We start from the raw sequence: 24,469 nt of genomic DNA on the forward strand, positions 1-24,469 counted from the left end.
ACGCAAGGGATCCATTTAACCGAAGTGAGAAGGACCCCTTGTCAAACGCTGTTTGGTTATGGCTAGAAAGGATCCGTCTTGTGTAAATATGACGTCACGTTCTCGTTGTAACCCTCGTTGTAATCAGAGCGGCTCGGAAACACAAACATCATGCAACATACACATGCATGCAGCAGAAATATTAATAGAGAAACATCAGACGTAGTAGGCTTGTTTGAGACAAGCGAGACCTGCGCAGACCTGCGCAATTTCGATCAACGTCTTGCTCTTGCGTTGCATGACGTCATTTTGTCCGACTTGCTCTGGAGGCTTGCTCACATGAGACGTTGAAATCTCGCGGGACAAAGACGCCCGCAGCCTTGAGAGCGAGGCGCGGCGAGGCGCCGCAGTTCCTCTCCACGGGCTGCGGAGGCGAAATGCTTGATGGGAAACGACTCGCTGGTATCTCGAGCTGAGCGTTCATTGGTGGTTTTTACCCCGTGCTGCTGATGAAGCTCTCCATTGGCTCGGCAAAAGTTTGTTGTTGTTTTGTGTCAGTTTTACGTCGCCACTTCCATTCACATTTTTCATCATTGTTCCACAATGTTTATCATCATGAAATTAATATCTATATATGTTATACTATACTTGCACTGCTTACCGTTTTCATACTTTATATATCTTAGCATATTCATACACATTGTTCATACTGCTCACAGGTTGCTGTGTATATCTAGTGTATTCATACCCCTCATTGTTTATTCATCATTCAATTCCTTCTATATTTTATCCTGTAGATTGTGTACATTACTTTTCACTTTACTGCTTGTTGCACTCCTGGTTGGAAGCTAAACTGCATTTTGTTGTCTCAGTACCTGTAATATGTGCAATAACAATAAAGTTGAATCTAATCTTGAGCAGGAACAAATGTATTTACTTAGTAGGGGAGACCGGGTACAGTTGAAACACGGGTTGGTTGTAACACCCTCAATATCTCCAATCATAAACAAGCTAGAGTGATGACACTCACTCTGCACATACGCAGTTAGATGGTAAGATCGCCAAAATAAAAAGGAGCCACGTTTGAATATCGACGGTTGTAACGGGACGGTTGTAACATGGCACATTTACAATGATGGCTCATTTGCTTGAATGATCAATTGTTCATTCAAGCATTGATTGGTGTGCATTGTCCCTGTAAAAATAAACAGAATTAAATACTGTACAGTAGGCATAAAGTGTGTGTGTGTGTTTACAGTATGCCAAGTATCAGACAGAGGAAGACCGACAGGGGAGTGCCACTTGCTCTGCTGCAGTTGGCCTCAGGTGAAGTTCAGGAGGGCAAATCATTCAGGGAAGTGGCAAAGTCCCTGGATATATGCCATGTCACCCTGTACCGGTTCCATAAGAAGAGGCTGAGGTTGGAGAGTCAGGGATCACACACACCCCGAAGAGTAGGCTACTGGACTCCAAAGAAGGTGTTCTCAACAGAGCAGGAGATGCTATTGAGAGACTACCTGATGGAGGCAGCTGATCTATATTATGGTCTCAGCTCAAAGGAGGTAGGTCATAATTAAGGTAGAATAGGCTATCTATAGGCTACTGAACAAAAGAAAAGTAAGTGATCAAATATATTGAGGCCTATAGTGAACAGACAAGTGAAATATTTTCCAATGTATATTCATTTTAGGTGCGGAAGTTTGCCTATGAATTGGCAAAGAACTACAACTGCAACTTCCCTCAAACCTGGGCAGAGAAAGAGATGGCCGGAGCTGACTGGCTCACAACGTTTTTGAAGCAGCACCCTACCCTCTCCATACGCAGACCTCAGGCTACCAGTCTCTCACGGGCTACAAGCTTCAACCGAACAAATGTGAAAAAGTTTTTTGACAACCTGTCTGCAGTCCTGACGAAGCATGAGTTTGTCACACAGGACATTTGGAATATGGACGAAACCGGAGTCACAACTGTCCAAAACCCTGGGAAGATTGTTGCCAGAAAAGGGACGAAACAAGTCGGCAGTGTGACATCTGCAGAGCGGGGCACTCTCGTCACACTTGCATGTGCTGTAAATGCATTGGGGAATTCCATCGCCCCAATGATGATATTCCCTTCTTCACCAGCAATGGCCCTCCTGGCTGTATTGGCAGAGCAAATGGGTCTGGGTGGATGCAAGAGGAAGACTTTTTGGTTTTCCTCAAGCACTTCCAGAGCCATACCAAGAGCTCACAGGAGTCAAAGGTGCTGCTGATTCTGGACAATCACTCCTCCCACCTTTCTGTGGAGGGGATTAATTTTTGCAGGAGACATGGGATCATCCTCCTCTCTTTTCCTCCCCACTGTTCTCACAAACTACAGCCCTTAGATCGCACTATGGGCCACTGAAGAGGCACATCAACAGCCGCTGTGACAATTGGATGAAGACTCATCCAGGAACCACAATGACCATTTACGATCTGCCGGGCATTGTGAAGAGTGCCCTTCCTCTGGCTGCAACGCCATCAAATATCCAGGCAGGGTTCGCGTGCACTGGAATTTGGCCTTTTAATAGACATTTTCAATGATATCGACTTTGCTCCATCCCAAGTCACAGACCGCCCACAACCAGAACCTTCTACCAGTGCAGCTCCAACACCAACTGTGGCATCCTCTCCTCCACTCGCAGCCTCCTCTCTTACACTCGCAGCCTCCTCTCCTCCACTCGCAGCCTCCTCTCCTCCACTCACAGCCTCCTCTCCTCTACTCGCAGCCTCCTCCCCTGTCAGGTCATGTGTGGAGCCTGGGACATCATCCGCTGCAACGCCTTTCTCACCCTTGTCCATCCGTCCACATCCAAAAGCTGGACCAAGGAAGCAGACCACAAAGGGGAGAAAAAGAAGAGAAACCGCTGTCCTCACAGACACTCCGATGAAAGATCAACTCGAGGCTGAGAAAAAAAGATCTAACGCAAAGAAGTCTAAAGCGAAGACAAAAATCAATTTCGGCCAAAAAACCAAACCCAACAAGAAGCAGAAGATGCAGGCCTCATCTGATGAAGATGAGGCCCAATACTGCATTGTGTGCCTGGAGAGCTACTCCAGGTCCAAGGAGATCTGGCTGCAGTGTTGCTCCTGTAAAGCCTGGGCACACAAGGACTGCACAGATGGAAGTGCCTTTTACACCTGCCACAACTGTGAATCTGATTAATTCTGGTGTTCTGTTTTAAGTTCTGTTCAAGTTCTGTTCATTGTTCATTGTTTGTTGGAGGATGTGTGAAATCCCATTAAAATCTTGTTGCCTTAGAATTTGACAGCTTTCCCTATTTTTTTGTCATTTCGTGTGAAAAAGGGTAACCGTTATTAAGATGTTACAACTGTGCCTGCATGGGTTACAACTGTCCCTGTACACAAGGACAGTTGTAAAAGTTGAGTTTTTAAAAAAAAATACATTTTCCAACCTGTACTTATTCCATAAAAACATCTTAAAGACATTGTTTCAGTAGCTGACATATTGATAATGCATAATATAGCAAAATGGCTATCCAATTGTAAATGGTTTTTTACTTATTGGGGAAAAGCCCCAAAAGTGTTGCAACTATCCCTGGTCTCCCCTACATATCTGACATTAACGATTAAACACATGTGTGCATTCTTTATAAATGCAAACCGAGTCAAGCCGACTCCGAAAGGGAACATTTTATTGCACCAGGAGCTATCTTGGGACTTTTACTGCGACAACGTTGACTTGCCTGTGAATAAAAAAATAAACCATAGTATTGGTGATCTGCAGTGTTGTCATTCTACTTTGAACAGCAAGACCGCTAAAACCCTATTTCAACAATCACACTCACTGTAATTGACATTAAATTAGTTTAGCTTCTCACCATCATTTGCTGTGGCCCACTGAAATTGATAAATTTAAAATAATCTAGAGTTTTGGTTTTATTTATTTTTGTTTGTTTTATTTTGTTTATTGTTTTCTGCATAGTCTCTTGTCCATACTCCAGTCCAGTTGGTGGCGGTAATGCATCTAACATTTGGTTTGCCAACCGCCAATAAACACTAAAGAAGAAGAAGAAGAATACGTCATCAGCACTCGACCAAACACAGTGGTGGCGTGAGATTAGAGAAGCGTTCAAAAGTATTTTCTTAAAAAGTGTTTTTAAATTAGATTAGCTCTGTGTTATAAAGGCGCCTGGGTGCTCCGTCCAGCTGCTGCCATGACACAGTCCGTTGTTGTCCAAGGTGAGTTAAAACTCAACGTTAATGCGAGCATCCAGAGAGAAGCTAGCAGCTGGTTTAGCTGCCTTTAGGTTAGCCACTGAATGCTAGTGCACAATTTATAGATTTACAGCAGGAGCATATTTAGTTACGGCCAGAGGGGGATAAGTACTCAGATCTGGTACTTAAGTAGAAGTACCAGAGAGTAGGAATACTCTGTTACCGTAAAAGTCCTGCATTTAAAATCTTACTCAAGTAAAAGTACAAAAGTATTAGCATACAAATATCCTTAAAGTAGCGACAATAAAAGTAGTCATTGTGCAGATTGGTCCTTTTCAGAATAATATATATGATATGTTTTATAATGATTGATCATTAAAGTGTTCTCAAAGCTGGTAAAGGTGCAGCTAGTTTGAATGAATTTGTATACTGCAGGGTAGCTTGTGAATTTACTCTAAAGTGGAACTAAAGTCTGATTTAACACTTGATTATATTTCACATCATTCATCCACATCTGCAAAGTAACTAAAGGTATTAAATACATGTAGTGGAGTAAAAGTAGCAAAACATTTAGAGACTCAAGTAAATTACAAATCCCTCAAAATTGAACTTAAGCAAAGTACTTGAGTAAATCTGCTTTACTTAACTTACACCACTGGCTACAGCTGATTCAACAAATGGTTGACACATTTTACTCAACCAAACTTTTAATGCATGTTCTGCAGTTGGGCAGTGTGGCAACCAGGTTGGCTGCAGGTTTTGGGATCTTGCCTTGCGAGAACATGCCCATGTGAATAAAGTAAGTACTAATACACCCATCTCAACACTCATGAACTGAGTCAGACACTAAACTAACCTCACATTGTATTTGATGAGCCTGAATCTGTGAGGACCCCAACAATTAGCTTTTTTAACAACTATTTATAAATTGTATTGTGAAAATGTATCGATTAACTGTTATTATTTTATTGTTAGTCGTGTATGCGTTATATATATGTCACTGTATCTTCGACTGTGTGTTATATATAAACATTTGAGTTCATTTACCTTATATTTTCCAGCTTTGTTGTCCTTTTTAATGTCATGTTCTATACTGCTTCACATACTTGGCCTATAGAATTCATTCTGATTCTAAAACAGACATGTTCACAACTTCCAGGACTTGTACAGGTTTCCTCATCCTGTGTATGTCTCATTTTCAGAAAGGATTGTATGATGAGGCACTCAGTAGCTTTTTCCGAAATGTGGACTCAAGGTAATCGAACACTCTAGTAACTAGTTACTGCTACATGAGTTAAGAAACGTGCCTCCATACAGTGGTCCTAATTTAGTCCTGTTGTTATATCTGGTTTTCTTTCCAGGAAATGTGATGGGGAGGCCCATTTTGTTGGTGGAAGAATCCAACATCTGAAGGCCAGGGTGAGTTCTGTTCATACCAGGAAGCAGCTTTAGGCACAGATTTTCCCCTCTGGTCCTCACTAGGAGTCAGATCAGGGTTGGATTAGAGAAAGGAAATATTCAAAGGCATGCGCTGTCCTCATACTTGCATATATTTGAATCTACAGGCGGTGCTGGTGGACATGGAGGAGGGTGTGGTCAATGAGATCCTGCACGGCCCGTTGAGAGAAATGTTTGACAGCACCCAGCTCCTCACAGACGTGTCGGGTTCAGGCAACAACTGGTGAGACACTGACTCTTCACAGGACGATTTCACATGGCTGCTAGCAACTGTTGCACTCAAATCTTTCAGAATGCCAGTACATTTCTGAATGTCCCAAATCATTTTGTCCCCTTATATGGCACCATAATTTATAATTCCCAGCAAAGAAACAAAAGATCATGAGAAGCTTAGAGGTCTCTACGATTGTGTGTTTTTTCTTTCTACTACCTCAAGCCTCCATTATACAATTTGGGGGAAAAGTCAGAAGTGCTTCTTGACATAACTACTGTGTTTTCAGTCATGGAGCCATTGTTACAGCTATGATTACCACAGCATGTCAAGCCTTGGTATTCTAAAGATCACATGCTTAGAAAAAATGACTTTGTGTTCTTTCAATAATTGGATGTACCTTCTCTCGCATACCATGAAAACACAGTAAAGAAATGCAATGTTTTTAGACCCAGATAAAGTCATTCACAGGTGCTCACAGGCTGCAGCCCAGATATTCTAACTCCAATTCTATTATTTCAGAATACCTTTATTAGTCCCACAGAGGGAACATGTACGTATTTACAGCAGAAAAGAGCCACAGACAGCTTAATGTTACATATGTTACATTCATTCAAAAGTACTAAGTTAAAAACCACTTTTAACCACTTTTTGAAGTGTACAAAATGGAAAATGTATTTTTCCAGTTTTGGACCCAAATTAGAAAATAAATAAATAATTCTGCAACTGAAGTTCATTTATGGATAATAATTATCACCATATGAACAGAAATATACCGTCCATTTCAGACTCAAAAGAACCAAGACAATGTTTTCCAAAGTTTGCCCTTAATCTTTATGCTTGTTATTCTACAGGGCAGTTGGACACATGACGTATGGCTCAGCCTACAGGGAACAGATCGTGGATAAACTGAGGAAGGCAGCAGAACACTGTGACTGTCTGCAGTGCTTCTTCCTCATTCACTCTATGGGAGGAGGTAAGGCACAACCCAGTTTGACCAATTCCAGTCATGGGATCATTGATGATTGACATTGAAGTATGTCAAAGCATTTGCAATGACCCCTTTTCTGTATGTATAGTACGGGTCCCCAGTAATTACAAGCTGCCGGATGCTAACTCACATATGTTGGGCAATTTGTACAATAAGTACAATAAGCACAAGTTGTGTAATTAGCACTAATTACTATTATAGCCTATGTATAGGCCTGTCACGATAATTAATTTTGTTGGACGATACATTTTTCTGGAAATTATTGCGATAAACGATAATATTGTCGGCACCGTTTTAAGACCATTTTAGACATAATGATAATATATAATAATAATTCAAGTACATCCTTTCAAACATAACTTTTTATTGAACATTCAACATTGCAAATGAAATGTGAAATAATCTAAAAATATATAAATTATATATAATAAATAAAACAAATTAATTAAATTAATTAAATCACACACAACCAAAACAATAAATTAAATAGAGTCAGGCTGGAAAACAGAGCTCTCTCTCTCTCATATATAAATAAATAAATAAATAAATAAATATATATATATATATATATATATATATATATATATATATATATATATATATATAAATAAATATGAGCACACATTGTCTCACAAGCAAAAAAAACCTCCTTAAAACAACAGTCAAGTGTACAAACTGTACACTGTCAAAGACCCAGATGCCTCAAAAGGCCATATCCAAATTTGTTTTTCTAAGTTTTCGAGCAAGGAACACCAACATGTTTGCATTGTCGGGCGGGGGCTCTCCATCTCCAGCTGCCGTGTTTGCTCCCAGCTGGGAAAACGGAATGGGGTGGTTGTGTTTTAGGTGGTTTAAAATGTGTGGTATTGCCTGCTTTTGTCGCTACCTTTTTTAAACCAATGCGACACACCGCCCGGCTCATTGAAGTCTGTAGGTTCGCCTCGTTGATTTGGTTTGAATCCAAAATACTGCCACACCGGAGAATCGAGATGTGTCGTTAGGTTTTGTAACCAATTCCATTTCACTTTAAATTCCCCGCGAGTAAGTCACACGTTGTCTCCCGCTTGTCGCTATATTATTAATTTGGCTGCGATGCTGCTGCACGTGCACGCGGAGTGTCCTGACCTGGCTGTGTGCCAGTCCCGCTCCTCACAGTGCACCTGGCAGCCACAGCGCTCCAGGCTAAAATGCTGGTCACATCTTTATGTAAACGGCAATTTATCGAGCTCAGAAAAGTTATCGAGTCCATTTTTATTTATCGTACGATAAGTCAATTTATCGATTATCGCGACAGGCCTACCTATGTAGACAATAGTTAAAGGTCACCTATTATGCTATATTTGAACAATATATTATAGGGCCATACCTTTACAAAACATGTCTCTGAAGTGTTTTCTTCAAAATAGCAAACGGATCACCCATTGTAGCATGCCTCATTCCCCTCTGTTTCAGCCCTGTTACTAAAGCGCAGATTCTGGGTCTGGCCCTTTTTTAAACGCAACCGAGCTGTATGCAGCGCGAGCAGGCTCCCGTGAGCGGGAGAGCAATCCTTCACTACAGACTATCGCGCCACCTAACCATTCGCCAAATGTTTTTAATACCAGCGGTAACCGGCCAAGCGCCGGGCAAAAAATAAATCTTCAAATAAAAGAAAGTCACCGGAGGAGTTAAAGGAGAGTGACAGGGAGCATGAGAAGAAGAGGGAGAGAACGTTTCAGCCAGTTTGATCGATGGAGTTGGCTTCTAGTGGTGCAGTGACGCGTCTTAAAACCCTTTTTATAATCTATTGATAGATTTATGATTCGAAGATTATAAAAGTAGGTTAGGCTTGGGCGGTATGACGGTATTACGGTATACCAGGGTATTTCGAAATCCCGTCGGTAGGATTTTCAATACCGTGACGTCAAAGACTGTGCGCCAAATCACAGATGCGTTTCATTCTATTGCACTGACACGGAGTTTTGACAGGGAGGACATTGGTTGTAATGCACAACACGCGCCAGCAGAGGGCAGGGGAGGGCAGTCCGTCTTTCCCGGTCTCAGAGCTCAGCAAAGAGTTGAGCTGAGCAAGATGGCGGCAGCATTTGCCGGCCCCGAACTCGGACAACTAGTAAAAAGGAAAAATGCCTCTGTGCCTGTTTGGGACTATTTTGGGTTTACTCGTTGCCAGTGACTTCCTCCAGCACAACGAGAGACAGAGGCACTTCTTTGGGAATGTTTAAGACGGGGTGAGTGAGTGTTGACATTTTTTAATCCTATGCAACTGGTTGATGGTTTTGTAGTGGAGGTCGGACGGTTTTAAAAATGAAAGCATTTACGTGCTAAACATTCACGCGAGTAATCCAATGAATCAAATGGAAATAAGGTTTTTAACACATGCACGGAATAATATTGCCAAACTAGTTAGTGAATATAGCAAACTTTATTCAATAAGTCAAGTATTTACTCCCGGAAAATGTTTATGTATGATGATATATTGTTAATTTAGCTCACAATGTAAACAACGTCGGACATCTACAAACGCGTCCTGTATCCGATCTCAAATTGTGCCATTTGCACAATGTGTCATGTATGCAGCCCTTGTTTTGCACTTGCGCGCACGTCGCGGCACTTTGCGAGCGTCTACCGGCTCGGGCTGCATTTTACACCGAACATATAATATACCGTTCGAAATAAATATTTGCCGCCGAACGCCACCTCGCTCAAGTGGACCCAAGTCATACCGTCATATACCGTATACCACGGTATGATGTCAGCAAGGTATGACGTTATGAAAAAAATGATACCGCCCAAGCCTAGTAGACATGTGGATATTATCCGGCTGAACAAAACGTGCATTTATCAAACAGGTTTGTTTTCCACCGACCTTATTTTCCAGCTATTTTCCAAAACCCTGTGGAGAAATCCTATTGCTTTTTTGTCGAGGGAACCAGCAGCTTACTTCCTGGTTTTAGGACGCGTCACTGCACCTCTCAATATGATGCCAATATAAACAAGGTCTTCTGTCGGCTCTGTACATCAATGCCGACCTATGCTGACAAGTAAGTGAAGAGTAGACAATATAAAGGTATTGGCTATAGGGAAATGTCCCAGCAGTTTAGGATAATGAAGGTTCTAATCTAATCTATTACAAAGCCATTACATTTCTAACTCCTAATGACAGGAAGGCAGAAAGCGCATTATACAAATAATAATACTCATAATAATAGCAGACACAATATCATTATTTTAATAAACCAAATATGAACAATTGAGGAAAATTATGAAGAACTGATGATTCAAATCTTGTAGTACAAGTAGTAATGAAGTTACTGCTTAAATTACTATTGCAACAAATGTGTTCATTTTCTTCATTATTAGTCGTTTTTCTTTTTTTTGGACGAATGCTCCGGGCCAGTGGTTACAATGGTGGGGCCAGTGATAATGCAATTCCACTGGCCCATTACCCTTAATGTCTGCCCCTGTTTTGTATACGTACTATACATTTCTAACAAAGCTTTGGGGGACTCAACATTTCCGGGTTCACTATAGGACTCTATGAGCTGGCAAAGAGACTATTACGTAAACCATGTATTTTGTTTACATATATATGACATGTTGACCTTCCGGGTTCGTCTCCCAGAGTGAGTGTTGCTTGCCACCCGTACAAATTACATTGGACTTGAAGCCAGCAAAAACTTGTCTGCTTTTTTTTTTTAATATTTCCCCATATTAGAGGCATTACAGTAACAGCAGGAAGTAAAAGCAATGATTATGAATTGAAGGTACAGGCTCGGGCCTTGGGACCAAAGTGCTGAGCCTGCTGGAGGAGGAGTTCCCCGAGGTGTGTCGGATTGTCACTTCCATCTATCCATCTGCAGAGGATGATGTCGTCACCTCTCCCTACAACAGCATCCTGGCTATGAGGGAGCTCACAGAGCACGCTGACTGTGTCCTGCCTGTGGAAAACCAAGTGTGTGCCTTTTCTCCTCTCACTACAAACATCTCTGCAGTATTTACAAAACAAAATAACCATTATTCAGGTGTATTTTTTCCCTCTGACTTCTCTTCCAGTCGTTGGTGGACATTGTGAAGAAGATTAAACATATTTCTGACAGTGGAAAGCCAGGGACTGTGATCAGGAGGGAAAGCGCCGTCATCTCCGGGCAGGGGGGGCTCATTGGAGCCGAGAAGCCTTTTGATGCCATGAATAATATTGTGGCTAACCTGTTGCTCAACATTACCAGGTGTGGTATTTCTGTTTCCCGTACAGACAACCCCTGTCTGCATAAACATACGGCCTGTCCTTTGTTTCAATCCTGTTGTTATTTTATTTGTGAACCTATTTAAATAATTTGGAAACCTTTTTTTGTACACACTATTTCAGAACAATGCTAAACAAAGTGTTTATAAAACGTTGCCAAACTATAATTATATTTAAACTACCTTTTTTTTTTTTTTTTTACTTTTTATAAACACCACAGAGCACCTTGTTATGTTTATAGCAGCAACTCTATGTACCTACTGAACAACAATGACGGGCAGCACAGGAGCTACGGGGGTTGGATCTGTTAAAGCAGGTGCTGATTCATTTTGATGCAAACAACTAGCTTTAACTACGAGGCTACGGAGATACAAGATTCAATAATGCCGGGCTAATAAGCCTCCGTTACACAATTGATGCGCAGGTTGCCAATTGTTTAGTGTTACACAGCAATACAAACACAACCAGAATGTGTTGTTTTGTGATCACTTTGCCAATCCACATTTTTATGTGTTTACAAGTCTTATCTGATGTGTATTACTAATTCACTGAGCATTACATTTTATTGTTTTGTTACAAAAATGCCATTTCCTACTAACTCACCAGACTTACATGAGTTTGTTAATGCTCCTTTAACTGCCAGCGCCACCATTCGGTAGAGCACATTTTGTTTCTTGATATCTTGTCGGAAAAAAAATAAAAAAGTTTAACTCAATCTGATTCAGCTGCTCTACCCTTTGGTTGACATGTTATGCACAAAACAACCTCTAGATGTCACTGTGGTTCGAACAGAAAGCCCTTCAGCTAGCTTCCACTGAGGAAGTTAGCATGCTAAAAATCACTGCTGAAGAAATCACTCTTTTTGGTCAACTTTTGTTAGTTTACCATATCATTTGACATATTTTAGTGTCAGAGTACTGACTGAACATAATTAGATAACTTGACGCACAACAAAAAGTTTTAACAAGGGTGTAATTATTATTATTTTTAAATATGCTCAACCAACCGTTGGAATTGGCCTTTTATGGTAAACTAGCAAAATCAATCAATCAATCAATCAATCCATCAATGTTTATTTATATAGCCTAATAGCACAGATGTTACATTTGTCTCAGTGGACTTCACCAATATGACTTTTTCAGAGTTTCAGAGATGTTTTTCAATAAAATATGGTAAATAAATTGCTAGATTCATGGTAATATTACTATATCTAGTACGACCTTATGAGTCTCAAGAGTGAAAGAGTGATAATAATTTATATAGCACCGTTCATGCATCATGGCATTCAGCCCGAAGTTGCACACAGATGAGCAAGTTAGGCCAACACAGGATATAGACATTTCCTGTTAGGCCAATTCAGCATATAGAGTAAGATGAGCAAGTCTTTTTTTTATTATGAAAAACACTTCACATTTCTTTTTTACATTTTTTTTTTTTTACAATTATAATTTATTATCTTTTATGAATATATCTGGTTGTATATATTGCTCATTTTCCATAAAAGAAACAAATGTATTTCAGTTTGTGTTTTATTTGAGTTTGATGCACACAAATACTGTACTGTAGATGATGATTGTTGAAAATGCACTTTTACCAGAAGGCCAGCTCGACCAGTTGGTAGAGGCTCATAAAAACAAAACTGTGGTCAGTCAAAACAAATGAAATTGTTTGTGGTTATTTGTGGCCCATTTGATAAAAAAAATGCTAAAAGATAATTTTCCCATAGCTTTTTTCTTGGTCTGGCAGTTAAAGGGTTAAGTTGCTTATGTGTCATCTTCCGTTTCAGCTCAGCTCGTTTTGAAGGGTCTCTCAACATGGATCTGAATGAGATTGCCATGAACCTGGTCCCCTTCCCTCGTTTACACTACTTGGTGCCGAGCCTCACCCCTCTCTACACTCTGGCAGATGTCAGTGTCCCCTCCAGAAGGTCTGCTCTGGCTGTGAGAGCAGCTATTTTTTACGTTAAACATGCCTCATGTCAACTGCAGTGATAACTGAGAGGATATAAGCTCACTGATTAGAGGTGTGTTGATCCTCATTTGAAACATATTGATGAAACACTACCGGTTACATAGGAAAATAATTTGCCAGATGCCACAAACCCAGCTTTCAATTGATCAGATGGGATGTCAGCCACTTTAAGTTTATTGCTGCAGGCTTGTGAAAAAGGCTATTTGATCCTGCCCCCATTCCACCTACCCTCCAACCTGCTCCCCAACAACAACTGCAATGAAAGTGGCCTTGTGAGCCATATAGTCCTCATCTGTTCCAGAGAAGCTGCTCATTGGTCAAAAAGAGTGGCGGTGAACTGTCCACGCTCCCAGAGCATATGTGTCTGTATGAATGTAGAGCAGGGTGTTGCCTCAAAATATCTTGCCTGCTCAGCAGACTTGCCTGGATAAATAAAGATACATACAATCTTATTAAAACATTGCTCCCTTGACCCAGTCGGTCTCAATTTTACATAAAAAAACTGTAAATCCCTGAATGTTTTCAGTACGCTGTGTGTCTCTGTCCTCAGCTCAGACCTCATCATGACAAATGTGCTTCTATAGTCCATAAAGAAGTTTGTGGTTTGGATTTGTTACGGGCACATTTGTTTAGCACAGTGGTTCGTGTTATAACAAATTAGGGCTGCTCAATTAATCGTATTTTAATCGCAATTACGATTTTGGCTTGCAACGATTATAAAAACATCATCGAAATAAAACGATTATCTCTTTATTTTTTATAAAACAATAAAAAAAAGTTGAGTTATACTTAAAGTTCAGGGTAATCAACTGTTAAAATAAATCCATCCATTTTTTTTAAATAAATGGATGTTTTCAAAGTAAATAATAATCGTTTTTAATAATCTTGATATCAATTATTGACCCAAATAATCGAGATTATGATTTTTGCCATAACCGAGCAGCCCTATATCAAATCTGACCTGCCGCATCACTACTAGCCAGTAAATGGAGACATCATCAGGGCAACCAATACATAAAGTTTGACAGACAGTGTAATACCTGGAAATATAGTCAAGATGATTTTCTTTTACTTTCTGTCTTTTACTGTGCCATCTAGACTGGATCAGATGTTCAGTGATGCCTTCAGTAAAGAGCACCAGCTGATCCGAGCCGACCCGAAGCACAGCCTCTACCTGGCCTGCGCCCTCATGGTGAGGGGCAACGTGCAGGTGTCTGACCTCCGCAGGAACATCGAGAGGTCAGAGCACCATCCAGCCTCTCAGTCTTCATCTGAAACAGCCAACCAGCCAGCACCCACACCCTGATAGGCCCAAAGATGACTTTTACACTCGCTCTCCCAAATAGTACCCCCATTCAGCACTGCCTGCCATGATTCATGACTGGTCCATTCAGCACCCACCTCTCCTCAGCTCTCCCCTCACCACTCTCTCTGCAGACCTTGTTTTCATGTGGCATGTTGTCAAGAGAAACTGAAACAGAAGCTGCTATGAGAGCACATATTTGAGCGTGACCATGGTGTAAAATAGGAGGAAAGGGAGGGAGGGAAAGCAAAACACTCTTCAGGGCACGCATAATCAATGGATCATATTGAGGCTAAATGTTATATTGGTTATGTCTGGATATACTGCTACGTTTGTTTAATGATTTTCTTTCGCCATTTCTCATGAAAAAATCCCAAACATCTCAGCATGTGTTGCATTTCATGTATTTTATATAGTAAACTGAATATGTTGTTTTGGATGGCTGGTTGGATAAAAGACCTTGCAATCTGTTTAACTGAAAATGTTTCTATATTTTCTGACATTTTATCAACCTAATTATCAGTGTTGTTAAGTGACTCGGTGCTGTACTTTAGTTCCACCTGGAGTAAACTCACAAGCTACCCCGCAGTATACAAAGTCATTCAAACTAGCTGCACCTTTACCAGCTTTGAGAACACTTTCATGATCAATCATTATAAAACATATCATATATATTATTCTGAAATGGACCAATCTGCACAATGACTACTTTTACTGTCACTACTTTCACTATATTTTGATGAGAATACTTTTCTACTTTTACTTGAGGAACATTTTGAATGCAGGACTTTTACTGTAACAGAGTATTCCTACACTCTGGTACTTCTACTTTTACTCAAGTACAAGATCTGAGTACTTCTACTTTTACTCAAGTACAAGACCTGTGTGCTTCTACTTTTACTCTAGTACAAGATCTGAGTGCTTCTACTTTTACTCAAGTACAAGATCTGAGTACTTCTACTTTTACTCTAGTACAAGATCTGAGTGCTTCTACTTTTACTCAAGTACAAGACCTGTGTGCTTCTACTTTTACTCTAGTACAAGATCTGAGTGCTTCTACTTTTACTCAAGTACAAGATCTGAGTACTTCTACTTTTACTCTAGTACAAGATCTGAGTGCTTCTACTTTTACTCAAGTACAAGACCTGACTACTTCTCCCACCTCTGGTAATTATGAATAGCCTGATGAGAAAGATATCAACAGATTAATCAATAATGAGTATATTTGATTTGTACAACTTCAGTGTGTTGAGATTCTTCACTTTACAGTTCTTGTTGGCATCCTTGTCACATGATGGAAAATAATATTACTATCCGTGCTGTTGAACGGTTTGAAGTGTTACTTAGTAATCTTGTATATTTTTTCTTCAGTGAAATGTAATTTCTTCCCCTCTCTAGACTGAAGCCTTCGCTGCCATTTGTGTCTTGGAACCAGGAAGGCTGGAAGACGGGCCTGTGCTCGGTGCCTCCTGTGGGCCACTCCCACTCCCTGTTAGCCCTGGCCAACAACACCTGTGTGAAAACCACCTTCATGGAGCTGAGAGAACGCTTCACCAAGCTCTACAGGAAGAAGGTACAAGCTGTTGTATTAAAAAAGGAATGTGTCGTTAATCAAGCAAAACTGGCAAGGACTCCATTACAGCTACTTTTATCCAGCCTGTAAAAACATTCTGCATTACATTAATGCACATCGTGCAAAAAACATCTTGTTCTTTTTTAAATTGTAAATCCTGCACATTTCTTCTCCACACTACCTCTTTTAAAATCTGCAGTTTTCTACTTTGAATATAGTATTTGTCATATATTATGATATTTTACTGTACTCAGTTGCTCACATAATTATATTCTGTGTAAATATTGTCTATTTTTAAATTTGTTACAATAGTTTTAAAATGTTTTTTAAAAAAAAGCTTTTATAAAAGTACAACTAGCTTTTTCTTGCTACGTGTTCTCTTTTTGTGTACCACATATACCAAAGCAAATTCCTCCTATGTGTAAAACCGATTCTGATTCTGATTGATACACTCGGTCTAAAGTGAGGATTACTAATTTGATATATCTGACTGAAATACCTTTTTGTTTCTTAAGGCTCACTTACACCACTACCTGCATGTAGAAGGGATGGAGCAGAGCCACTTCTCGGAGGCCCTCAGCTCTCTCAGCTCCCTGATTGAAGAGTATCAGCAGCTGGATGCCACCAAGGGAAGATTCATGCCTGACGCACCCAGACTCCGCATCGCCAGATGAAGTTTCACTTGTCTGTTTCTTTGTCTGTCTCCTTGTATAACAATTATTATTTGTTATGTTATAAGGAATAATGATGACGTCACACAGCCAAATCTTTTGTATATAACTTTAAATGTTATTTTTCAACATTTTCTAATTTATGACTCCATTAAAAACTTCAATCTGAAAGAAATAAGCAGTAGCAACATAAATTATAACATAATAATAAGTCCTGCTGCCCTGGCCATGTCCGGTGTTGTTATACAGTACACATACATGTGCTGGTGACATTTTTCACAACTAACAACTTTTAAATATTTCTTCTTGTATTCAATGATTCCCAGTCATTCTTCCCTATGAAATCAGTTTTTTTTTGTTTCAGTTTGAGCTGCATTTGTTTTAGTCCCGCGTCTTTGTCCCTGAACTCTTTGGAAGGTTCCATAAGTTAGAGTAACCTCAGGTCAGAAAACATGTCACCAGGATCGTTGCACTTCCTCTGGCACACGCAGGACGTTATCCACTGCATCTTCCACTGTGTGCTGGTGCCTCCCTTGCAGGTGAAGTTGACCTTGTTCATGCGGGACTTGTTGGGGACACAGCAGCGCTTGTCTGTGCAGACGCCGCAGTACGTGGGCTTAAACTTCTTGGTGCTGGTACAGCCCGAGAGGGTCAGCTTCTCCGCCTTCTTTGCTTGAAATTTAGGCCGGCATGTCTTTCCCTTTGGCGCCTATGAGAGGGAAATAGTGATTATTTTATTGAAAACTATGGTAATACTTCCATATCATTTTACCAACTTGTCACCTTAACACTCTTCATCACGCTTTTATCACATGGTCGCAGCAGACACAGGCGCCGGTCCTTCCTCATCTCACATTTGCCGTTATCGTTGTTGACACGCGATGAGATGCCCAGGCCGCAGGTTTTGGAGCAGGGGCTCCAGGGGGTGGTCTGGATCAAACAGTTCTTCTTCCAGGCTAAAGGAGGATCCCTGTAAGCTTTCAGTATTACAGTTAAAGGGCACTGTGTCAACAACACCCTACACAAAGAACTAGTCTGTGGGCTACATGCTGCCGCACAGAGCACACACACACCTGATACACACCAAATACCTGCTCGTATCCACCATAAGGGAGTTCATTTTCTTCTAAATGTTTCCATTGAGCTGTACTTACACTGGTTGATTAGAATGAGTGGAGTAGAAATTGCCATTTGGCTAAAGTGTAAATATATTTGAGAAATCCCTAAATAGTATATTTGCCAGGTCATAGTCCTATTTTGAACCTGGAAATGTTGAGTACCCCAAAGTTTTATGTCAGAAATGTATAGTCAGTCCCCAGCACATAGAAACTGCCAGATGCTAACTTGCAATTGGCAATTTACACAATTAGCATCAATTGTGTTAATAAGCACAAATTACCAGTATAGCCTATGATGACAATAGTTAAAACATTTCTTCGCCTATTTGGAACATTTTGGAGTGGTTTTGGGAATAATGGAGGATGCTTAATCTATTTCTGACATTTTCAGGAAAAATTATTGCAGTTTTAACCAGCAGTGGTCACTTTCTGGTTGAAACAGCCATTTTTTATCCTGAAAATCTCAGAAATGGACTCCATACTGAATCCCTAAACCACTCCAATATTGTCCAAATCAGGCAAGTCATTTTTAAACTATTGACCACATAGGCTATAATTAGTGCTAATTAAAAACATGTGAGTTAGCATCCTGCAGTTTCTATGTTCTGGGGCCCCCTACTATACATTTCGATCATAAAACTGGGGAGCTCAACATTTCAGGGTTCACAGTGCTGACATCGACACTAAAAGGTTTAATTTTCCTAGTGTGGATAACTTCTACTGCCAGAGTAATAGAATGCCAGCTCTCCTTCCCAGATGCCAGATAACGTGGACAGCAGGCCAGGCCCTGCAGGCTGGTTCCTGTACACAGGCCGCTCTATAAACACACCTGACATGTAGGTAGTGCCCTGCTGGTTCTTCTTTGGACTCTGGCCACTGCGAAGGCCGGCTGGCATGTTTCCCATGAGTGAGACGGGGCCTATGGGTTCTGCAGGCTTCTGGATGAAAGCAGGGGTACAGCCGATAGCTCCAGCAATACATGTGCACCTATAGAGGGGGCTGGGCTGGAAACCTTCTCCGTTCTCATAGTGGGCCCCATTCAGGTCACAGCCTACTGCCATCAGGTCTGAAAGAAGGAGGGAAACACGTCAACGCTCTGGCTCATGATGTCACTGTGAATGTTAAAAACAGCAAAAGATTTGCTCATACATCAATTAAGTCTTCTTGAAATTAATTGACTTATCACACACTTATTCTCACATGAAATAAAGAACCTTAAATAATTCCAAGATAGCGTGATATTTGCATGAAAATTCATTTTGAAGAGCTGCACACTGAGTAGACATTTAGAAAAACCTGCTTTTCTGTTTTCTTTCCTCCCAATCAAGCGGTATGACTTCCTGTCCGCTCCTCATAATTAATCACACTGCTTACACTCTGGTCACACAGTCATTTTCGGGGTTTTATGTCTAACGAAATATGTTTTTGCTGCTTTTCCATTTATTGTGTATGCCGGGCAATAATGTTTTTTGGGGCCATCCTGTGATGATCCCAGTGATATTACTACGCCGCCATAGTTTCACAGCACAAGATAAAACAAAACAGAGACCAATCATAAAAAAACAGCCCGACAGCTGTAGAATTCCGCATAGAAAGCCTTTTTAAGCTACATCCGTTCACTCAGTACTGGCAGAAGACAGGACAGCAGAAACGACTTGGCTGGGACATCCCTAGTTTGTGATCTTGCTTATATATTTTATATGTTATCACCAGTTCCTGTGTCAACAAACGTACAACAACGCAACATGTTGCATTTCTTTTTTTAATACAAGTCCACACTAACAGTATGCATCACACTAACCGTACTCTGGAGATTCAAACTGAAAGTGAGTAGCATCCTGTTTTTTAGAACTATCCGAAGATGAGGATTTCAGAGAAAGACGGAGCCACTCACATGCACACACTCCAACCTCATATCGTGGCTGGTCCACTGAGAAGTCACAGTACATGCTCTTGTGGGGGTCACAGACGTCCCTCTCGTTGCACGGCTCTCCGATCTGCCTGGCACAGCTCTTGCAGCAGCCACACCCGTCCAGGACGGAGCTCACTCCCGGGGCGCAGTGGGGTCTCTCCCGACAATTGCAGGGCCACTGGCAGAACTGCCGCCTCTCAGCCGCAGCCCGCCCGTCTCCAGGGGCCAGCTGCCCATTGTTCTGAGCCCGGCTGAAGACCTGGGTGAGGAGAACACATCCATTTTCACCCGCAATTTCTTAAAGGAGCAATACTCTGAAGAACTGTTTGACCATTTGCAAACCGCACTCCCCTGGTGAATTGGAATGGGGGAGACTTAAAGCTTGCTGCCTTTTTAATTATTTTTAAATTGATAGATCAAAGAGCTCTAAGTGAGGACCAGAACTCCACACCACTTGGTTTGGAAATTGTGTTTATACTTAACAAAGCAACTGCTGTTACTGTACTACATTTAAATCTATTTATATTACAGCAAATAGCTTTGGAGATACAAAACACCAAACATTTTTACACTTTGTACATTATGTTTTACCTTATCATTTGAGACCCTCCAGAGTTGGTGTTCAGTAATACTGAATGTACACCAATAGCCTCCTTTGGTTGCTTATGGAGACAGTTAGGTCAACCAGTCCCCAGAACAAGACTTTATTATATGAGATGGGGATCTCATTTCCTCTGCAACATCGAGTATGTCCAATTACTAGTATTCTTCTGACTGACAGATTGGATATAATTTGGATGAGCACAAGGATAAACAACAGGATAAACAATTTAGACTTTAATGACCTCATGACCTTTTTGGGCCACTCTTAGGGGGGAAAGCCTCACTACGTGTAGGTCTCTTTGAATAGTATTTCTGTATGTTTTAATTATATTTGTTATCCCTCGCTACCTCTTGTTAATAACCCAACTACTATCGAGACCAGAACACCTCCATATCAGAGTACATAAATAGAGCGAGCAACCGACCCTTCAAATAAAAATTGTATTGTCTCAAGTGAATAACAAATTGTAAGATTGCATTTTCTGTCTTTTTTCTGACTGATCAAGTTAAGCTTGAATACAAGAGATTTGCGTGACAGGTAAACATTCCCGCTGAATAAACTAGTTAATCCATATTTGTGTCAAACATCCCTTAAGAAAGTTAGGAAAATAAACATTATTGTCATTTATAAACTATTAAAAACTCATCAATGAGCCTCACTGTTGCACTGGCTGACTATTCCTCCCCGGTAATGAACATACACTTTATAAGGACTACTACCCCAAGTACTCACTCTATCACCAAATGGGGATTAACCCAACGCTGTAATAGTTCCCAAAGATTGCTCCATTTATTTTACTCTTATACATTTTTTGTTTATAGAAAAGCTGAGTTTTTAAAAAACTTTAATTTGCCGACCATATTTTAATAGAAGACACGCAGCAGTGTTCCCTATAGTAAGCCGTAGATTGACATTTGACACATTCTTTTGCATTATCACAGGTGGAGGTGTACATTCTTTAGATGAAATGTTAAATACTCCATTATGGGATTTAAGTTATTTTGGGATTTTTTGAGTCTCTACTGTCAGTTACAAAAATGTAAAAGAACAAAATGAGTCAAGATACGCAAACAGAAATATTAAGGCCATTCAGCTAGAATCAAGCCCCTTTTTCACTACTACCACAAATGATACAATATGTAGTTTTAGTTTTTAATTGAAGCATTAATGTTTTTTTTATGTCTCTGTGTTCATGTGAAAGCCTATACGTGGTGACGGCTTATAAATCTTATGTTTGTATCCTTTTGTTTAATTCTTTCAAATGAATGGCTTTGATTAGCTTGGTATTTGCTATGATGCAATCTATGTGTGGAGCAACTTGTGCTTCAATCCCCCCCGACTACTGTTCAAGGGTCACTGAGGGTTATGCCAAAAATCTGAAGCCTGTCTGCCAGGTTTACTGAATGAGCTCATTTCATGGTGTGACAATGGGTCCACAGCAGCTTTTAAATAAAGAACTCAGACTTTTCTCCACAAGTTTCCCACTGAAAACAAGCTGTGAACCCAGTCAAAAAGGACAACACACCGATCTATGTTCAAATATGTTTTTATTGGCCACCTGATTATTATTTCACTATATTCCAAAGAGTCTAATAATGAAAAGTAAAAATGTGGGTTAATCCAGATTCACTGCTACAGAGAAAACTGACGCTTCTCAGTTGTCTATTTTCCTGTTGCTCCAGATATGGCATGCGTTAAGTGTGTGTATGGTTCCCTATCAGAAAAAACAGTCTGTCTGTAGAATAGAAAAAGAGATTGTAGTCTTACCTGTTGAGCAAGGATGAGCAGCAGGGAATGGCAGAGAAGCGATAGCATCTCTTAAGTGAGAAGGTCTGTGTGAGCTCCAGGAGGGCGCAGGGGGACGACAGAGCTGGAAGGTGGGATTTAGAGAGGAAGACTGGCAGAGAGAGAGAGAGAGGAGTAGGGGAAAGAGATTGCGAGAGCTGACCTGGTGGAAAGGGGACAAAGCACCCCTCTGTCTCCTCTCCAAACACACCTTTCCCTGCCTCACTGATCCACAGGGGAAATATTTGTCTTCATAACTGCTGGGCCACACCAGGGCCTTCAAGTCCTGCCCACTTGTTTATTCTTAGTCTGTGTGTGGACCTGCTTCATTTATCTGGGAGCAACTAACAGTTCAATCTGTAAACCACGTGTGAGAGGCTGCCACATAAAGTAGAACACTTTAAGAAATACTTTCCCAATCATTCTTTACCAGACAAAAACTGAACTCATGAGTAGACTTCCAGTTTGTAAATGCATCCACTGTTTGTTGTTTGTTCTATTTGGTGCCTAAACTGTATGGTCCCACTTAATGCAGACAGCGTGTCTTTGAGTTCACATTCCATTATTATTTACACTGAGTAAAGAGGTGACTCTCAGAGCCAGCCATCCACGTAAAGCCAACGCCCCTTTGAGACATGGACAGACCAGAATGAAGCCGCTTATTGGTAATGTTTTTGACGAGTGATCCAGGAATAAGTCTTCAATCCGGAAATGTGTCAGCATTGACTCAAGATTAACGTTTTTTTTTATGTTTTTGGTTTAGAAGCAAATATGAATATCCAAAGCTTCTTTGTGTCATAAAAACGGTGGTTGAAAGTGTTTTAATGAGACTAGCGTAATCATGATGAATATTATCAGCCTTTAGCTTAGCGAGGTGATGCACAGCCATGCATTTGTGATGTACTGTAGTTTGTTTATAGCTTATTGTTAGCTTTTTATTTTTGCCGATTGCATTTTTGCTTAAATCTGAACAAAACATGTACGCTTGTCAAACGTGTTTGCACAGATCTTATTTTCTGCAATTTTCCCAATTCAATGGGAAATCCCATTGTATTTGTCGAGGACACCAATGCTAACATTCGGGGTATAGCCTACAGAAATACATCATCACTGCATCGCTCTACAACTACTCTCCCAATAACCTTTTCCCAGGTTTTGTGCATAATATCTTGTTGAATGAATTGTCAAGAATTGTGGAACAGATATTTACCCCACACTCAGACTACATTTTTATATATTTGATGATATTTGAAGTTATCACATAGTGCCTCATCGGTGTAATTTGTTCAATACTCTTGTTTATGACCATAATAACCTAATTTGAGCATCCTCAAAGGCTCAACTTAGATGGTAAGTATCGTCATTATTATACCTTCTGTACATCTTTTTGGCTTTGGCATTATCAGGGTCCCCGCAGATCCTTAAAAAGTATTAAAAGTCTTACATCTATTTTTTGATATTCAAGGTAAAAATGTCTTAAAATGTCTGGCATTTTAGGAGGGGAGGTATTCCTTTGTATCTGGGGCAGAATCAATGAGTGTGTCTATTTTTTTTTATTTGTATGTTTTATTTTCTCGGTAAAGTTATTTTATATCCTGCAACGTCCAATACCTATTTGTTTTGTACCTGGAATATATGTAACTAGCGCACAATCCGCTTAGTAGGTGGCTGTAGAACGCCTTTTGTGGCTGTGATCCGCATTTTAAGGTGGAAGAAGAACGTGTTTATCCAGCTTCAAATTTGAAGGCTGCCGCGGACAAAAAGGAACACGATGCTGAGAACAGGTTTAACAATGGGTAAATGCTTATTTAATGACAAGTGGTTGGAGGACGACAAGTATCGTGGCTGGCTGTTCAGCTCCTAAAAATAATGTGTGATATAATTATTCACTTCAAGAAACTGTTGCATGCAAAATGACTTTTCTATGTTTTCACCACACCTGAAAGAATGAGTACAGAACATTTGTCATAGATCAGGTGTGCTGTTACAAGGTTTTAAGGTTTCCATCCCTTTTTAGGTATGTTGTTGCCTTCACAGATTTCCTGCGCTTCAGCTTCAGCCCATCTCGCACTCTGCTGTAAGGTGTCTGCTCTGAGATTCAGATCTCTGCTCTTCTTTAGAATAGTTTTTGCAAAAACCTGTGAAGATGTTCCAACATCTTGAATGACAGGTGTACACCCACGGCCAAAAGTTTTGAGAATGACACAAATATAAATGTTCACAAAGTCTGCTACCTCAGTTTATATAATGGCAATTAACATATACTGCAGAATTTTATGAAGAGTGATCAGATGAATTGCAATTATTTGCAAAGTCCCTCTTTGCCATGAAAATGACATTAATCCCCCAAAACACATTTGCACTACATTTCAGCCCTGCCACAAAGGAATAGATGACATCATGTCAGGGATTATGTCGCTAACACAGGTGAGAGTGTTGATGAGGACCAAG

General features: G+C 40.4%; 2 protein-coding genes and 1 long non-coding RNA gene across 8 annotated transcripts; 2 read left to right on the plus strand and 1 right to left on the minus strand.

The window, feature by feature from the left end:
- The first annotated feature begins 1,433 nt into the window (after positions 1–1,433).
- LOC307017175 lies at positions 1,434–3,263 on the plus strand. Its single transcript, XR_013802052.1, has 2 exons — positions 1,434–1,541; positions 1,670–3,263. It is a non-coding gene; the product is annotated as an uncharacterized lncRNA (long non-coding RNA).
- Positions 3,264–4,020: 757 nt separating this feature from the next.
- On the plus strand, positions 4,021–16,728 carry tube1 (tubulin, epsilon 1). Of its 5 annotated transcripts, none has more exons than XM_079644990.1 (12): positions 4,021–4,202; positions 4,904–4,977; positions 5,381–5,433; positions 5,540–5,597; positions 5,744–5,859; positions 6,702–6,823; positions 10,603–10,790; positions 10,892–11,064; positions 12,868–13,008; positions 14,151–14,244; positions 15,754–15,928; positions 16,444–16,728. In XM_079644990.1, the coding sequence occupies exons 1-12, from the start codon at positions 4,178–4,180 to the stop codon at positions 16,527–16,529; spliced, it is 1,305 nt and encodes a 434-aa protein (XP_079501116.1). In that variant the 5' UTR covers positions 4,021–4,177; the 3' UTR covers positions 16,530–16,728. The 5 variants fall into 5 exon arrangements, with proteins under 5 accessions (XP_079501116.1, XP_079501118.1, XP_079501117.1 ...); XM_079644989.1 differs by having other exon boundaries at positions 4,022–4,202; positions 14,151–14,291; XM_079644992.1 differs by lacking the exon at positions 14,151–14,244 and having other exon boundaries at positions 12,868–13,021.
- ccn6 (cellular communication network factor 6) lies at positions 16,695–23,318 on the minus strand. 2 transcript variants are annotated; one of them, XM_079644994.1, is made up of 5 exons: positions 22,001–23,318; positions 19,519–19,888; positions 18,547–18,783; positions 17,383–17,576; positions 16,695–17,308 (listed from the first exon to the last, which is right to left on the minus strand). In XM_079644994.1, exons 1-5 carry the CDS (start codon positions 22,046–22,048, stop codon positions 17,027–17,029), a joined length of 1,131 nt encoding a protein of 376 aa, XP_079501120.1. In that variant the 5' UTR covers positions 22,049–23,318; the 3' UTR covers positions 16,695–17,026. The 2 variants fall into 2 exon arrangements, with proteins under 2 accessions (XP_079501120.1, XP_079501121.1); XM_079644995.1 differs by having other exon boundaries at positions 19,612–19,888; positions 22,001–23,314.
- Between the last annotated feature and the right edge of the window lie 1,151 nt (positions 23,319–24,469).

The sequence above is a fragment of the Notothenia rossii genome (genome assembly GCF_949606895.1).
Source record: "Notothenia rossii genome assembly, chromosome: 8".
NCBI lineage: Eukaryota > Metazoa > Chordata > Actinopteri > Perciformes > Nototheniidae > Notothenia > Notothenia rossii.

What these genes read in the sequence shown, in the direction of transcription:
- tube1 (XM_079644989.1), top strand. Translation starts at nt 4,178, where the DNA reads ATGACACAGTCCGTTGTTGTCCAAG. An exon ending in TTCCGAAATGTGGACTCAAG is followed by an intron (nt 5,434 to 5,539) that starts GTAATCGAACAC and finishes TTTTCTTTCCAG; the next exon opens with GAAATGTGATGGGGAGGCCC. An exon ending in CCAAGCTCTACAGGAAGAAG is followed by an intron (nt 15,929 to 16,443) that starts GTACAAGCTGTT and finishes TTGTTTCTTAAG; the next exon opens with GCTCACTTACACCACTACCT.
- ccn6 (XM_079644994.1), bottom strand. Translation starts at nt 22,048, where the DNA reads ATGCTATCGCTTCTCTGCCATTCCCTGCTGCTCATCCTTGCTCAACAG. An exon ending in TGCTCATCCTTGCTCAACAG is followed by an intron (nt 19,889 to 22,000) that starts GTAAGACTACAA and finishes CTCCTCACCCAG; the next exon opens with GTCTTCAGCCGGGCTCAGAA. An exon ending in GTTTGAATCTCCAGAGTACG is followed by an intron (nt 18,784 to 19,518) that starts GTTAGTGTGATG and finishes TCCTTCTTTCAG; the next exon opens with ACCTGATGGCAGTAGGCTGT.